General features: G+C 41.7%; 1 protein-coding gene across 1 annotated transcript in view; it reads right to left on the reverse strand.

Moving 5' to 3' along the window:
* LOC145394481 (uncharacterized) overlaps positions 1-11,478 on the reverse strand; it is a 71,519-nt gene extending 60,041 nt beyond the window's left edge. The window contains exons 1-2 of the mRNA XM_080268334.1: positions 11,458-11,478; positions 3,052-3,176 (exon numbers count right to left, since the gene is read on the reverse strand). Of these exons, the coding sequence (XP_080124460.1) occupies positions 3,052-3,176; positions 11,458-11,478 (146 nt within the window). The remainder of the gene's footprint in view (positions 1-3,051; positions 3,177-11,457) is intronic.
* Between the last annotated feature and the right edge of the window lie 7,175 nt (positions 11,479-18,653).

Genomic DNA, 18,653 nt, shown 5'->3' on the forward strand with positions numbered 1-18,653 from the left:
CACAAGTTAGCCTGTTGGGCTTTGTAAACAAAGTGTATTAAAAGAAATAGCGACTGAGAGGGTAAAAGAAATAGCGACTGAGAGGGTAAAAGAAATAGCGACTGAGAGGGTAAAAGAAACGGACTTTGCAAAATCGGGTGGACACTGAATAAGATGGCTGCTGGAATGGTTGGGCATACATGGACTAAACATTTGCTCTAAACAAGTCGATTGTGGAGAAACCATTTTGCGTGGGTTGCGTGCTTTGGATTTAAAAATAATGAACTCGTGATAAATATGATTTAAGAAGTATTTTAATGACATGTTTACACAGAGGGAATGGATAAGTATACGATAGACTAAAGGAATCTACAAATCAGTCTGAGAGTGAAAGGAAGTTCAGTATGGAAAGAATTTTAAAAATGCGTTAATAAAGTTGCGAAGGCTGGAGCTACAGTAGATGGATGACATATGCTCGGAGGTGTAAAGGTTATGAGTTGAGCCATTTTTTAACCACTTCACTCCGGTGATGTAGTTTTCACCATGGTCTCTTTACCTTCAGGTGATTTCATTCAACTCAGATCATTCCAGCATAACGTAGTCAGTGTATCCTACATCCTTCCTTATCCCATGCGCTAATGAAAGCCCTTCCTACGCCGTATAAATCGTCTTGTGATAACAAAAATGAAATATGTACACTCGTGCTCATAAAAAATCACTTATCCTTCGGTACCCCGTGCCTCAGACTGGCTCCTTTATGCGTGGCAAGTCACCATGGAGTACGAAGGATTGAGACGGAGGGGCCAGAGAGAAAAGGGAAGGTGGGTGGGGGGACGAGCAGTGGTGTGATGGAGTGATGGAGGGGAGGGATGGAAGGGAGGATGAAATGCGAAGTGGTGGTCACATATTTGTCTATTTCCTTTAATTCATGGCACGATATAACAGAGTTAATATTCGGTAGATAATGCTGCATTACACCTCGTTTAATGGCGTCAGTTAACAAGCTTTAGGTAGGTGGTGATATTAAGGGCGGGCTAGTAAGAAAAATATAATGACCTGACAGATCAAACATTAGTGAAGAGCCAGCGAGACTGTGTGGGCCCAGATTGTCAACGCCTGGGAGCCAGAAAGCAAGAGGACACAGGTCCACCTCCTCCAGCACACCAGGGACGGGTGGGAGCTGCTCAGATGTAGCAAGCCATCGACAACATTGTTTCCTTGGTGTCGCGAAAGCTGCAAGAGGTTATCAAGACAGGAGGCCACTGGACTACGTACTATGGCTTTCCTGGTTGTTTTGGCCTGACCGATGTCGGTAAACAATGAGATAGATATATTTGGGGAATTTGGGTAGGATTTTGTTTCATTTTCCATCTAATAGATTATGCGAGATATCGCTGTTTTATCCACTCATGTGCACAGACATCAAATTTAATTACCTTTAATGCACAGTTATTTTAAACAGCCTTTTCACATAGAGATGCCATAAAATAGTTGACATGATGGTGGCTGTATAGAGAGAGTGTAAACCGAGAGGATGATCATATTTACTTTGGACACAGCCATGTCAAAGGTTGCATATGGTATTTAGTTTCAGAAATTTATTACATGTAGAGGACGTTTCTTACACAATCATTACGGAAGTCAAAGCCATCCATGTTCCATTCCGCGTCCGAAGTCAATATACACGGATAAGCACAAATAACTGGCTCCGCACTAATGTTTGATCTGTCACATCAGTATAATTATTCCTCTCACGAGCCAACCCTTGATACCACCACTTATCTAAAGCTTGTTATCTGACGCCGCTATACAAGGTGCAATGCAGCATTATCTACCAATTATTAACTCCTTTATATCATGCCCTGAATGGAAGAAAATAGACAAGTTATGTGACCACCACTTCACGTTTCGTGCTCTCTCCCTTACCTACCCTTCCTCCCCTCCCTCACTCCACCCCTACACCATCACTCGTCCCCCCACCCACCTTCCCTTCTCCCTCTGGCCCCTCCCTCTCAGCCCCTCTTACTCCATTGTGACTTGCCGTTCATAAAGGAGCCAGCCTGAGGCACGGGGTACAGAAGGATAGGTGGTTATTATGACCACGACTGTCTGACGTAACTAGCGAAGCTTTGTAGGCTACTCAGTAGGAGTCTGAAATTCGAAGGCTTGAACGAGCAGTGCCTTATCGTATGTACTATTTTACCTGAGACTTCGTTATATTCCTCTTACTTTCTTTTTTATCTGTGGATTTTTCTCCGCCCACATAATTTGATGACGATTAACAATCAGTGATATCTGAATGAATATTGACGTATTAATTAATGATGATTTATCAGTGGCTTATGAATTGCATTGTACATCAATTATTAATGGTCAGTTCATGATGCTTCGGTGGTTAAGGATATACTGTATGAATAACGTATTAGTAATTATTGGCCTATGATGTATGAATATTAAATGCTGATGTATTAATCATGAATGAACAAGAAACGGTGCCAAGGCACAGCAAACCCGTCCCCGGCAGTCATTTTAGTGCTGACGTATAAACACAACAGGATATCTAGTCAGTGATGTTACATATCAAATTTTGAGTAAATCGGGTGAAAATGGACTATTTTATGCCCATTTGAACTTTTAGGCCCGACCTACCTGACACTGACCCCCCTACCGCTAACTGAGAGGTGATCCCCGTGATGTAATGAGGCATGTTATAGGATGCAGATTTGAGAGCTGCACCTTTAGGTTTTGGTTTCATGTCTATATGACGAATTTGAAAAGAGTTTTGGCGAACACACACACACAATATATATATATATATATATATATATATATATATATATATATATATATATATATATATATATATATATATACCTTTAGGAGGCAGTAGTCAAAATCGCACCAGTAGTTTTCGCGTAAAGTTGTTAACAGACAGACAGACAGACAGACAAACAAACACACAAACAGACAAACCGAGTGAAAACTATACCCGTCCCTGAGCCCCTCTGGGAAGGGCACGGTCAATGAAGAGTGATGTATGAATGAGGAGGAGGAGGAGAAGGATGTACTAACTTGCCACATCCTGTGTTGATGGCTATAAAGCTGGAGGTGTTGTCAGAGTTGAGGGAGTGGGTGGAGTGCACGCTGCCTGTCTCCTCCTCACCCTGACTCATCTTGCCTGGCGCTGCAGTAGGAACCTGGAATGGGATTCTTAAACTTATTTACGACCGATTCCTTGTCGTATTTCAAATACATTTTTTCAGGATGGTAAAAGACATTAGAATTACCCCTGTTTTGCCTTCTTCTGTCAAAAACATTCCTGGCTATTAGAACAAAACTGTCATAAATTTGATCTGTTTTGAATGGAAGGACATAGAAAGACAACAGCAGAAACTTCCCATTTCTCCAGTTTTTCCTGTAAAAACAAACCATGGTTACATTCAGCAAGGAATCGTAAACATGTGTTAGTATGCCTCCCCTGCGGCTGTATTTATAAACTCTCCCAAAACTAACCCTTCCATCCAAGTGACCTACTTTTCACTTTTTGCCTTGGGTCGCATTAATGATTGGTTTTGCACACAATGACATATATTTCTCTTGTAGGTGTCTGACAGTAATTTTTTATCAACAAAAACTGCCCCAACAACATAGAGAAATACATTAACATACCAGACAAAAATAAACTACTAAGGAAGCGGTACTGTGGAGCCTCCTTAACCTTCATGAATACGGACCTTTATGCTGACAGGCGGGTCTGTTCAACTGAGGATCGGAGGTGGTGAAGGGGTTTTCTAAGGCTAAACCCATCATCTCCCATTCGAAAGTCAACCCTTAATTTGAACAAAATTGTCAAGAGATAGAAAACACACACACACACACACACACACACACACACACACACACACACACACACACACACACACACACACACACACACACACACACACACACACACACACACACACACACACACACTGCCAAATGCATCACAGGAGTCAAGAGGTAGAGCTGCGTATAAGACTGTTTGGATACTGTATGCCACTCTGAGCATATACCTTCTCTCATACATATATTAAATACATATTAAATACTGTATCAAATACTATTACGGGCCGATGACGCACTGACGCTTCATTTGTTGGCCAACCGATTTCGGGCCGATGACACGCCAGTGCGTCATTTGTTGGAGCAATTTTTCATGGCTCAACTACGTGGCACAACAATTTAGTGAACACAGGGAACAAATCTTCACATCGTTGGAAACTCGTCCCCCGCCCGGGAACGGGGTAGAAAAGTTATGCAAGGCTGGCCCGAAAGAGAGTAAATTAGTGTTAATACTGAAGGTATACAAGGCATAAAGCACAACGGTATGTGTTCATAATTAACTTCAATGGAGATTTACTTATCCTGTAAATTGCTTTAGATTCTCTGTAAGCAATTTACCCAGAGCATAAATTCGATGGCTGTGTGTGTCAAAATATGAGGGAAGATTGTGGCTTAGCAAAAATGTCTGCTCTAATGATGCTTGTGTAGTCGGTAGCTATTTATTGAAGTATTTTTCCTCACTGACAACTGGAAGTACAGCAGATGCAGAAAACTCTAAGGATGTATTATTAACTACTTAGGCCGGACACACACTTTTTGATATCTTCAGGCTGTTTAATTCATCTCTAATTTACTTTTATTTGGAAATGTCAAACACAGTCTTTATCAAGACTTTGCTATCAGGATGCTTTCATAACCGAAATAATATACCGTAGCCTCTGTCTGTAATTAGCACGAATAATCTGCAGAAATACGTCATCCAAACGAAGAGGCTAAAGTTGAGATCACAAAGCAGAAGGCAAAACCCCTTTTTTTTTTTTTTTTTTTTCTAAATCATTAATGAAAGCATTATGGAAAATAAAGGAAGTTTGGCCGTTCTGCCTCGTTGCTGAGTGCTTAATAAAACAGAATAAAATCAATCTCTTTTGCTTCCTCACATCACTCTAGCACTGTATTCATTAGTCCATTTTAGCTGCATTCCTATTTTGAAATATCCCTCCGAAGTTTACTTGCCAACGTTCTTCACCCTCCCTTATCCCTCTCTCAGATGTTTCTAGTTATATTCCGTTTTCCCTTTTACATTTATTCTCTTCTTTCCATACCTCTCCCTACTTCACTGTGCTCTTTATCTCACCCCCATCACCACGATATCGTATTTTATATTATATTCTTGCAGCCTTCAGGTGAACAAGAAGAAAATATCTTCACGGACCTGGGGCTAATTTATGCATCAGCTGATGCAATATCTGACATGACAAATTAACTCAAAATTTCAGGCTGGGAAATTTTGTATTTCATAAGAAGGTCGCTAAAATGCCTCCTTATAGACGATTTTGAAAATAGCCTAATAGTCAGCTGATGCCTCAGCTGACGCAACAGCTGACGTGTTAAATCAGCTCAAACTTTCAAGCTGAGCAACTTTGTATTTCATTTTAAAAATCGCTCAGAGATGCCTAAGGACAGATATTCGAACTTTACTTGATGGGAGAGAGAGAGAGAGAGAGAGAAGTTTCCACTGGTGTATCACATGCAGACCTGTCGGCTACGCCACAGGTAAAAATGACCTTGTAGAACCTCTTACAGCGAAGGCATTAGAAACAATATCTCTGAAACTCCTGCACCGTCAAATCTTCACAACAAAAGAAAATAATGAATCTTGTAAAAGGATGAAGGAAAAAATATGTTCAAGGAATAAATAGATTAATGCCTACCCGCTTTTCCTCCTTATTCTTTGTTTTTCAGTTACAGTATATCCTTCGTTGTAATAAAGCCTAAGCTCAAATATCCCTCTACCTCAGCTTCCCTCCCTTTCTTCTTCCTTTGTTGACCTTCTCTTCCTACTTTTGTCTTCTTTATCCCCTCCGTCTTCAAGCATTTACTTGCATCTTAAACTTATCTACTCTCTCATTTCACCGATTTCTTCTTTATACCCTCCATCTCTTCCTCCTATTATCTATTTAACCTAAACTTTTCTCCCTTCTTTCCCTCTCTCGTTACCTCTTCATTCTGTGCTGTTTCCCATTTATCATCCCCTCCTTCTCTGCTTCCACACTGCCTTACCTCGTCTGCCTCCACTGTCCGTCCTTCCTCCTTCAGATCAGCCTCGACAGTGACTAGTAACAGCCTAAGATTCCCTGGACTAGCAATAATTTCTTTACGCACACGCAGAGACGAGACAGAGGGAGGTGAGGAGGGAAAGAGGAGGAGAGGGAAGGATATGGGGAGGGTCGGGGGTGGGAAGAGAAGGATGTAGGGAGGGAAGGAGGTAGGGAGGGAAGGAGGTACGGAGGGAGGGAGGAAGGGAGGGAAGGAGGTGGGGAGAGGAGAGGCAGAATAGATAGAAGGGGGGAAGGAGGGAAGGTAGGATGTGACTTGGAGGGAAGCAGAAAGGGAAGGAGGGAAGGGAGAATGAAGTATGTTGAGAGGAATGAGAATGTAGTATGGAAAAAGGTAAGGAGAAAGTGTGGGGGAGGGAGAGGGAGTAGTGAATGGGGTATAGGGGAAGGAGAGGAGGATATGGCATGGAAAAAGTGAGAGCTGATTGCGTCAGGAAGGGTAGGAAATGGGAATGAGATATGAAAGAAGGGGGGGAGATAATGGGTGTGGAGGAAGGGCGGACAGAATGAGGTGTGAAGGGAGGGAGTGGAGGTAGCATATGTTATGGATCAGAGAATGGAGAGAGGGAAAAGAGGATTGGAAAGAAGAAGGGATAGAGAGAAAAAGGGGAAAAGGATCTGGACCGAGGGAAGGAGGGAGGGAAACAAGGAAGGGAAAAACAGGTATCCAGGGACACAGGTAGGGCAGAGTGTAATAAGGAGGAAGAAAGGCATGAAAGCAAGAATGTGGTATGGAGGGAGGGAGGGAGGGAGGAAAGAAGGAAGGGGAAAGGAGACGACTGGAGTACAAAGGAGTACAGAGGAAAGCAAACAATAACATAATTATTGGCCCTTTCGAGGCTCTTTGTTGTAGGATAGGCATATAACTGACACAACTATTCTATGAATGGAAGACAAGGATAGTAGAGCAGGAAAGCTCTCCACCACCAGACTCTTCAGCCGAAGCGGACAGGAAATAGAGTAGCACCATCATGCAGCACAGAAAAGCTGTCATAGAAACTGTATCGGAATGGATGAACTGAAATCATATCATACATTATCATAACCTGGAAAAAAAGGTGAATCAAGTCAGCATTACATACTGGCTTATACTGATGTGACTTCGGAGTTGTGTCCTCCACACTTTGTATTTTAATAGATACTAGCAGGGGTACCCGGCGTTGCCTGGCCAAAGAGGCGAACACCGTAATCCTATTTGTCCTAGTTCAATCTTTCTTTCTGCTTCAGAAAGACCATGTACCTCTTATGCTTTAGAAGAGAGATTCTATTTCAGCTTTTGCAGGCTAATGGACAGCATTCGTACGCACCTCTTTACTATTGCCGGTGACCTCTAACAACCTCCGACCGGTGACCTCAAATGGAATAAGAGGTCAACCTCACATAGCCTATGTCCAAACCAGAGGTCATGTGAGTCTCATGCCGAAAATTGGGCTGCAGGATCCAGTCGTTAGAGCGTGTATTACCGGTGACCTCAAATGACCTCCCACCAGTGCCCTCAAATGACCTCAGAGGTCAACCTCTCATAGCCTATGTCTGAACTGGAGGTCGTGTGGGTCTCCATGCCAAATATTGGGTTGCAGGGGTACCCGGCGTTGCCCGGGCCAAAAAGCCAAACACACTACCGGTGAGCTAGAATGACCCAGATCTGAATTTTGACCACCCCACAACCATCCTTGGGTCATCCTGATTCAGAATATATATATATATATATATATATATATATATATATATATATATATATATATATATATATATATATATATATATATATATATATACTGTATATATAGGTCTGGAGGTCTCTGGCCCATGGTTTGGGCGTGATTAAAGTACAAACAAACAAACAATGCTGCTCTTTTATATATAAAGATTGTATTTCAGAAATGTATTATTCAGGAGTGAGCATGTTTAGTTGGGGATTAAATGGCAAATATTTATCCAAGAGATTTGTAAATGTTAGTCTTGTACAGTTTACAATTCAAAGATAATTTGTTCCGTTTATATACAAATATGCTAAGGAAAAAGGGCTTACCTTCAAGATCAGAATCGTTTACGGACAATTTTATACCAATTACAGATGATGCAACTCGATTTATCGACTGTGAAGCATTTTTCAACTGCTGTATCATCATGCGCGCTTAAACAAAATCGTTGCGTCTAAGCTTTCATCACATACATTTTTTGTCACTCTTGGCTGTGCTCTCTCTCTCTCTCTCTCTCTCTCTCTCTCTCTCTCTTATTTTTTTAATAGAATGACCAGAACCAGACACAACCCTATCCAGTATGGATGGATGGAACAGGTAAGTATAGACGATGAGCATGATATTCTCCTGCTCAGGGGATATAGCCTCGCCTGCCCTGCATAGTCCCGGACCTCTCTTGGGTAAGTTGTAGCACCTGTTAGCCCACCAGAGAGGTATATTTTAGGTGGTTATCAAAATCCCGGGGTGGCAGAATCGGTAGGGAGGCGGCCTGCAGTCCTAATGGACCCAGGTTCGAATCCCGGCTGGGGCAGGGAACAGTTTAAGAATTTGAAATTCTAAAAAAAACAGACATTTCTGATCTACCAGATGACCCGCCGACATGTCATAAAAGTACCCCCTCTAATACCAGAACACCAGTCCTGTATGAGACAGCCATAGCATGTATTCAATATGGATGGTGGGTGTTAGCGCCGAAGTGGTGACATGTGGAGATGTGGGAGGACTACTGGGCCCCAAGGTGGACTACTGGGACTTGGGAATAGGCCCTGAAGCCTTTGCCCAGAGTCGGACACGTAAAAAAAAAAAAAAAAAAATCCTGGGAGCTATCATCATACGAGTACCGTGGAGCCAAGGTACTGCCTTGTACACTTCCAGGCGGGGAACTCAGCCACATTTACCAAGTTGTCAGACTATGGGGTAAGATGACTACTCCTACACATTCCTTATACACAGCTCATCCACTGTATTAGCAACAGTAATCGTAGAGAGTTTATAAAAGTTTTACGGACGACTTTTCCCTTCACTCACTTGGACCCATATAACAGGTACAGTAATGTGTTGTATTCGCTATAATATTAAGTCACAATGGCTGTAATGGGCATGAGAGTAAGTTCCATATGTATGGAAGCGAGCAAAATTTACCCCGGTAATATAAAACAAATCATAACTAATATATATACATATATATATATATATATATATATATATATATATATATATATATATATATATATATATATATATATATATATATATATATATATATATATATATATATATATATATATATATATATATATATATATATATATATATATATATATATTTTTATTTTTTCTTTATTTATTTATTTATTTATTTATTTATACTGTATACTACTGACGAAGAATTCTTCTGAAAATTATCCAGATTTGCCTATGATACAAAAATTAGTAACGAAGCGGACACATCCATGCAGTTCCGAAAGATCAGGTTTAACCGTGCAGCTGGGCCCAAATATGAAAAGTGAATTTCTACATTAATAAATGCAGTGTATAACATTCACAGTAGAAATGAAAAATCCAACTGTACTATGACTAAATTCAACTCAATACTGTTTACCACGCTGAATACTTAGGAACTGTAATGATACCTGCCGAAACTAAGCAAACTGTTTCCCGAGGCTGTTAAGAATGCAACGCTTTATTCGGATTTATCCCTTCCACGTCTGCTGTAGTATGTCTTCCTTGTCACATGGACATATTCGCTGTTTTTTGCCTAGTTTCGAAAGCAGGCAATTCAGTAACTATTAAAACAGAGAAGAAATGAAAATACCGCTACAAACTACTAACTAACCTTCAGCTTTCTGATGAGACCAGAATGAGCTTCATCGACTTATAATTTGGCTGCAATGGTGGTGTGAACTGAGGCGGTGAAACGAGGCTGATGAGGCTGTCGCGAGTCATTGTTAATGTATGATTAAGGCGGTGTCTGTGTGCGCAGGGAGAGAAAGCTTTGGCCTTTCAAGGTCGCACGTACACATCTCAGGGGATGTATAAATGTTACACTATTTGCAAATGTACCCTAGAGACACAAGACTGTCATACAAAGTCAAATGAGTGGCGGTAAATTAAGCGCACCATATGGCATACCCCGACGTATAAGGGTTAATGGACGTTGTTGTTGCCCTGTCCAAATCTGTTTGACCAAACGGACCCATTGACCAAAAGCAAACGGCTGCCTTCCTGTGGCAGGCAGCATTTAACTAGTGATCAGTGTATGCAAACTTCATTAATTAAAGATTTTAATAATTCAAGCAAGTCTACATAATTATTATCCTGCCTGTCTTGGACCACCACTACTAAAGAAAATGCCACAATAAATCTCTCATATACTTAGGGCTAGGGTGAGTGGAGGTGCGTGAGGTAAATGCATGTTGATCTCTCTTGTATTATCTCCTATGGTCTCCCAACTACAAGCATCATAGCAGCTTCCTTTCTAGGTTCTTCTTCCCCAGCACCGGCACTCTTAAGATTTTATGGATATTTTTCTAGAAAAATGCAGTAAGTGGTCGTAAGTTCACAGTAAAAGCAAAGCACAAATTTATGAAGGTAGCTTAGGATATACACTATGATGCAGATTTGAGAAAATGAGGGTAGAAAGAATAAAAAAAAAATGGTTTATCCTTAAACAATGCTGTCCTTCATACGTGGACCTGAAATTGATAAGGTTTTATATTCGCTATATTCTACAGTTAATAGTGAAATTCCTGACTATTATACCGTAAATGAGAGAACGAAACTGCGGACGTAATATCGTCCTCAGGAGCAGAGATTCTAACATTTTCTACTCCACTTCACCTCTGTAATAAATTCACTTGCTAGTTTATCTTAAGTCTGCTTCGGCCTACATCCAAGACGTTCATGATGTGGCATATTAATAGGTACTAACTTCTTTTGGAGGGTAAAATAGCTTGTACCTCCGTGGAAATTTGGCTGTGGGAGGAAGCTAATATTCTCTTTGGAGTCGTCATGATAACTGTATACCTTACCAACAGTAAACATTTCAATCAATTAATCGAGAAAGACCGAGGCGCCCTAGCAGGACAAGTAGAGGGAAAAATCTGCATCCTCAGCAGTTTTTGCAGCTCACTTCTTAGGTAATAGGGTAATATGTATATGAGAGGAAAAAATATTGATTATGAATGTCCTCGTGTCCTCGCCTGCATTGAGTAGTTTCGTTTTACTTGAATTTTGAGAACAGAGGGGAAGGGCGCGCCGTGACGTCGTAATGTGAAAGCAGTGACTTTACTTGTGGTGGGCTTTGGTTTCAGATAGTGGGAAGTTTGAACTTACTCTCATGCCCATTACAGCCATTGTGACTTAATATTATAGTGAATACAACACATTTCTGTACCTGTTATATGGGTACAAGTGAGTGAAGGGAAAAGTCGTCCGTAAAACTTCTATAAACTCTCTACGATTACTGTTGCTAATACAGTGGATGAGCTGTGTATAAGGAATGTGTAGGAGTAGTCATCTTACCCCATAGTCTGACAACTTGGTAAATGTGGCTGAGTTCCCCGCCTGGAAGTGTACAAGGCAGTACCTTGGCTCCATGTTACTCGTATGATGATAGCTCCCAGGATTTTTATATATATGTCAGCTTCTCAACATATAATTAAAGAGTAGTCAGGTGCCATGTGTATGGAAGCGAGCAAAAGTTACCCCGGCAATATAAAACAAATCATAACTAATATATATATATATATATATATATATATATATATATATATATATATATAGAGAGAGAGAGAGAGAGAGAGAGAGAGAGAGAGAGTTATTTAAGAGGAGCCTGTGGAGTCACATGGAGAGACAGGCTGACGAATGAGGATATAAAGGAGCGTTGTGGTGTTGACGTGGATGTGATAGGAAGCGTTATGAGGAACACACTGAGGTGGTTTGGCCATGTGGAGAGGATGGAGGGTGAAAGACTGACGAAGAGAGTGTATGTGAGTGAGGTGGAGGGGGAAAGAGGGAGGGGGAGGCCGAGGATGAGATGGAGAGATGGGGTGGAGAGGTATATGAGAGAGGGGGGTGTGAGTTGGGAGCAGGGGAGTGAAATGGCGGGGGACAGGGCGACTTGGAGGCGATTTGTTTGTGGCCACCCCAAACGGGATTGAGGCGTCTGGCAATATATATATATATATATATATATATATATATATATATATCTATATATATATTTATCATTTTGGTTAAGAACACCATTTTTTTTTTCCTCTCTCTTAATGTTGGCGTGCAAGTTTCTGTTTTCCTAACAAATATGACTTAAAATCAGTGTGACACCAATATGGCTTAATATTGTTTGCCATCTGTATATCATTAGGACACGTAAGTTGACAACGCTGTCGAAAATATTTGTGAATGATTCCCGTGCATCATCCATATTCAGTGTCGGTACAGTCAAAACTGTCCTTATTTCTTGCTTTAACTTTGATTTTTTTTTTTTTTTTTTTAAGAAAGGGAGGATTGAAGGGACGAAGGGAAGGAAGCAGGATGGAAGGGAAAGAAGCATGGGGTATAGAGGATGAGAGAGAGGGAAGGAAGGAGAAATGAAATGTGGAAGAAGAACTGGAAGGGAAGGAAGGAAGAATGTGAAATAGAGGGAGAGGATGAGGACAGAATTCGAAAAAATGGGAAGGAGAGAAGGAGAGAAACGGGAAAACAAAGCATTGAGGGAGAGAGGGAGAGAAAGAAGGTAGACAGTATTTATAGAGAGAGAAGGAAGAGAGAACGAGGTATAGAGAAGGGATGGAAATATGAAACAGAGTGGGTAAGGGACAGGTACGGAAAAAGGAAAGGACGGAAGGGAGAATGTGACATAAAGGTAGAAAGGAAAAGGGAGAAGAAAGAATGAGATATGGAGAGAGGAGGCTAGAATGTTCCGGGAGGAAAGGACAGAGACTAGTGGGAGGAGTGGACTACTGGAATGGTTGTTGGATCGTTTAATAGTACTGTACGTGGAAAGTATACAGTTGTGAATATGGATGTTGAACGTTGTCGGTCAGGCGCCAGACAAAACAGTAATGATTGTTATACTTTATACTTCAGAGTAGAAATGGATGGGAGTTGGTAGGCTAGGATGGGATGACGATCAGTTCAGTATAGATGGCTTCAGGTTATCATCAGCCATATGTTATTGTAGACAGGTACCTCTTGATTTAAATCTTCAAGACATTTGGAATATGTTGTATCTGGTCTTCCAGGCCTCTGGTATATGTTGATTCAGGTCTTCAAGGTCTTTGGTCTGTGTTGATTCAGGTCCTTCAGGCCTTTGGACAGTGTTGACTCAGGTCCTCCAGGCCTTTAGCCTATGTTGATTCAGGTATCCTGGGTCTTTGTTGTGTTGATTCAGGTCTTCCAGGCCTTGTAGCGTGGGCGGAGACAAGTAAGCTATAATAATGTTGGATGGTTAGTAGTGGTGGAGTAAGTATAGTCTTATTATGGATGTTGTAGGGAGACTGGTATTTAAGAGTCATTTTTTTTTTTTAATTGCCACACCTGAGTCTTAATGGGTGGTGTGGACGGAGAATATCTGGTGGGATGGTATGGCACTGCAGTGGGTTGTGAGGCATGGCTAAGAAGATGAATGTTGTTGACAGGCTGGTTAGTTACAAATAATATATGGGACAGCAAAAATGGTTAAAATAGGTCGGAAGGAATAAGTGTTGTCGATGAGATTGGCTAAAATCGTGATAGGTACTGGGGCAAGGGAGATGAATGTACCTTGTGATGACTGGCGATATATGATAGGCAGTGTTGGCGGCGGGAAGTGTTAATCACAGATTTCTCTTAGAATGACTTTGTGGGAATGTCAAAATAGACTGGGGTAGTTGAAGAGGAGTAGCCTAATCAGAATGGCCTGAGGTTCTGGTAGATAGGTTGGGCCTTGTGGGGATGGTGCTGTAAGTTGGCTAGTGTAGGCGTGGCGGTGGTTAAACTCAAAACTGATAAAACAGGTGATAAACAGAACGATACAACAATCATGAAATGGAAAATAAACACACAACGCCTTCATACACCTGGGAACATACGATACGGGTAATCATTGCGGATGGAATGAGAACTAACAACAAGCACGTTATTTTACCAACTTCTGATGCTCAGACAACTCGAATATCGTATTCCTGCAAGCGCCAGACGATTACATTCAACTGGGAGTGAGTCATAGGAGCCTGAGTGATAATATTGGGATTATTAAACCTCTCATAGTTGGAAAACCTTGAATAATCCATTCGAGCTAATGCCAGATAAAATTGTTCCACTGTGAGTGAACCATAGATGCCTGAGAGTGATAAGAAACTGGAGGCAGGGAGAGCTTGGATGTAGAAGGTATGAGTAAAGGAACGATGCGTGACATCAGAGAGGATCACGAACCAATCCTCTCTGTCTGATTCAGTCACTGAGGTGGGAGGATGGGTGGTGGCGGGGCTCTTGACTGGTGGGGTGGGGAAGGTGATAGGTTCAGAAGCCCAGTCTTATGAGCTTAGGATGCGAGGGGCGCCTTTGCGGGGCGGCACTGATATAGGTGGGCTGTTCCGGTGCCTCGTTATGCAAATGGCCCTCAACTACGTCACCATCCCGTGAACTGCAGTAGAGGGGGCAGCTTCAGCCTGCGGTCTACTAGGTTCACATTCAGATGACCCCTGGGTTACTACTACTGTTACTACTACTATTACTACTACTACTACTTCTACTACTACTTAGTATGCTTACTAGCACACTTTGTGCAACGATTTATTTTACATATTATATCTCATTATCCTTCCTGTATGTAGCAACCTTTGTATGTACACACACACACACACACACACACACACACACACACACACACACACACACACACACATATATATATATATATATATATATATATATATATATATATATATATATATATATATATATATACACACACACAAATAGGTAGTTAAATCACTTAACAACACGTGATTCATAGATATGCTAATATCCACAAGGAAAGGAAACACGGAATATGCCGATCTCTTCCGTGTGTTCACGAAAGAGCTAGGAATATCTAGTGTTTCCTTTTCCTTGTGAATATATATATATATATATATATATATATATATATATATATATATATATATATATATATATATACAGTATATATGTATGTACGTATACTCTTATGTACTCTTATATATGCCAGCTCTCCGACAACGTGCGATCCTAAAACATGAAAATTATAGAACGCGGGAGGCACCTGTTTGTGCTTCAAAATCAAACTACGCAGAAAAGGTGCACACGACACGGACTGTCAGGCTATGACGAATTTGCTATAACGTGTCTGCGTGGTGTGTCGTCACGGTCCTGTAGTGAACACCACCAGTAGTGATGGGAGATACTCGATTTTTTTCTGTAATCAATTGTTTCGATTGCTTTTGTGACCAGTAATCGATTTGTAATTAATTACTTTTCTATTACTTACATTAACCGTCCCCGGCTCAGAGGGGCTTGGAGACGGGTATTGTTTTCACTCGGCTTGTCACTGTGCCGGGGGGGACACAATCTGGCAGTACTGTGGGGTGGTACTACTACTCTGCGGCCAGGTTGTGTTAGGTAGAATACTGCCACCGTATTCCCTGCGTGTCGTAAAAGGCGACTAAAAAGGGCAGGGAGAGGGGACTAGGGACCCCCTCCTCTGTTTTTTAGTTCCTAAAAAGAGACAGGCCAGAGAAAGGGATTGGGGATGGAGTTATCCCCGTACCCTGAAGATTGGGTCTATGAATGTGTGTGGATGTAGTACGCTTGAAGCTAAAAGTGAGGAGATTGGGAGAATGTTTGTGAGAAGAAAGTTGGATGTGTTAGCTTTGAGTGAAACAAAGATGAAAGGGAAGGGTGAGTCTATGTTTGGAAGTGTGAATGATTGTCAGGTGTTGATAGAGGAAGGGCAAGAGAAGGTGTGGCCTCGTTAGTGAGTCCGGAAGGACAACAGTGTGTGATTGAATGGAAGGTGTCATCGAGACTGATGTGGGTGAAAGCGAAATTTGAACGTGAGTTGTGGGTGTTTGTGAGTGCATATGGGCCTGGTAGTGAAAGAGATGAAGAAGAGAGGGAGTCTTTCTGGAATGATGTTGATGAGTGTCTGCAGAGTTTTGGAGCGAATGTGAATGTGGTAATGATGGGAGATCTGAATGCTAGAGTGGGAAATGTAGCTGTTGAAAGAGTAGTTGGTATGCATGGTGTGCCTGGAAGAAATGAAAATGGGGAACGAATGATAGGGATGTGCGTTGAGCGAGAGATGGTGATTGAAAATACCCTGTTTGAGAAGAAAGATATTTATAAGTATACATGAGTGAGACAGGAGGCTGGAAGGGTTGTTGATTCGTAGAGCATTGATGAACTATGTGGTTGTGTCCAGGAATGTAATAGGAAGATTATTGGATGTGAGAGTTCTGAGAGGGGAGGGTGGAGGTATGTCTGACCACAACCTGGTGGAGGGAAAGTTAAGAGTAGGTAAGAGATGGGTGAGAGCTAGGAGGGTTAGGTGTGGCAGGGAGGTTTTGAAAGTGAGTGAGTTGGATAAAAGAGAGAAAATGATAGAGTATCAGGAGAAATTGAAAGATGAGTGGAACGCAGTGAAAGATCAGGAAAATGGCAGTGTGGAGGAGGAATAGCAGTTGTTTAAGAGTGCTGTGGTGGGGCATGCAGAAGAGGTGTGTGGTGTGAGACGTGTGGGTGATGGTGTAAGAAAAGGAAGTGAATGGTGGTGCGAGGAAGTAAGTATGGCTGTGGCTGAGAAGAGACGTGCATATGAAGTGTGGCTGCAGAGGAAGGATGAGGTGTCATATGAGAAGTGTAAGGAAAAGAGGAATAGGGCGAGAAGGGCTGTGCGTGATGCTCAAATGGCAGCAAATGAGAGGTGGGGTATGCGGCTAACTGAGAATTTTCAACAGAATAAGAAAATGTTCTAGAAGGAGGTGAAAAGGGTGCGAAAGGGACAGTCTGGGAAGGAAGAGCGAGTAAAAGCGGAGGATGGAAGGATGTTAACTGAGATGGATGCAGTAAGGAAGAGATGGGCAGAGTATTTTGAAAGATTGTTAAATGTAGAGGAGGAAAGGGTGACTGAGATTGTGGCAGATGGAAGGGTGCAAGGAATAAATGTGTTGGGAGAGTTGAATGATTCTTTGATCACGAAGGAGGAAGTGGAGGAGGCAGTAAAAGAGATGAAAAAAGGGAAAGCTGTAGGTATGGATGGGTGTGCTGTGGAATGCCTGAAGGGTGGTGGAGTGAATATTGTTGACTGGTTAGTAAGATTGTTGAATGTGTGCTTTGTGAAAGGAATGGTGCCAATTGACTGGGCAAGTTCTTGTGTAGTCCCGTTGTATAAAGGCAAGGGTGATAAGTATGAATGTACTAGCTTTAGGGGTATAAGTCTGTTGAGTGTTGTAGGTAAGGTGTATGGTAGAGTGTTAAGAGAGTTAGAGAGGGTACAGAGGAATTGATTGGTGGTGAGAAGTGTGGCTTTAGGAGAGGGAGGAGATGCGTGGATCATGTGTTTAACGAAAGGCAAGAATGTGTTTTGGGCATTCATGGATTTAGAGAAAGCGTATGATAGAATTGATAGGGAGGCTTTGTGGACTGTTTTAAGATTGTATGGACTTGATGGTAGGTTACTAAAAGGGGTGAAAAGTTTTTATGTAAATAGTAGAGGGTGTGTAAGAGTGAGAAATGCTCTGAGTGATTGGTTTCCCGTGAGAGTGGGGCTGCGACAGCGATGTGTGATGTCGCCTTTGTTGTTTAATATTTATATGGATGGTGTTGTATGGAAGGTGAATGCAAGAGTTTTAGGTGGAAGTCTGAGTCTGGTGAATGTTGATGGTGGAGAATGGAATCTGAAGCAGCTGCTGTTTGCAGATGATACTGCACTGGTGGCTGATTCAGAGGAGAGATTGAGACAGTTGGTAGAGGAGTTTGGAAGGGTGTGTGAAAGGAGGAAATTGAAAGTAAATGAGAATAAGAGTAAGGTGATGAAGTGTATGAGGTTGGTAGATGGTAGGGGGATGAATATAATTTTGAATGGTGAGTTACTTGAGGAGGTAGAGTGTTTTAAATATTTAGGGTCACATGTTTCTGTGGATGGAAGAATAGATGCAGAAGTGAAGTTTAGAATGAATGAAGTAGGAAAGGTGCTGGGAGGAATGAAAAAAGGGTTTAGATGTCGTTCGCTTAGAATGGATGTAAAGAGAAGGCTGTATGAGGGTGTTGTGGTACCGACTGCGTTATATGGGACTGAAACATGGAATATGGATGTAGTAGAGAGGAAATGTTTGAATGTAATGGAGATGAGGTGTCTGAGGAGTATGTGTGGAGTGACGCGTATGGATCGAGTGCGAAATGATGAAGTGCAAAGGAGAACTGGAGTTGTTCGGGAGATGGCTGGTAGAGTTGAGTAGAGGGTGTTGCGATGGTTTGGGCATATGGAGAGAATGGATAATGAGCGATTGGTGAAAAAGATAACTAGA

The sequence above is a fragment of the Coenobita brevimanus genome, chromosome 27 (assembly GCF_032717465.1).
Source record: "Coenobita brevimanus isolate Jiangsu-jjx chromosome 27, ASM3271746v2, whole genome shotgun sequence".
Taxonomy (NCBI): Eukaryota; Metazoa; Arthropoda; class Malacostraca; order Decapoda; family Coenobitidae; genus Coenobita; species Coenobita brevimanus.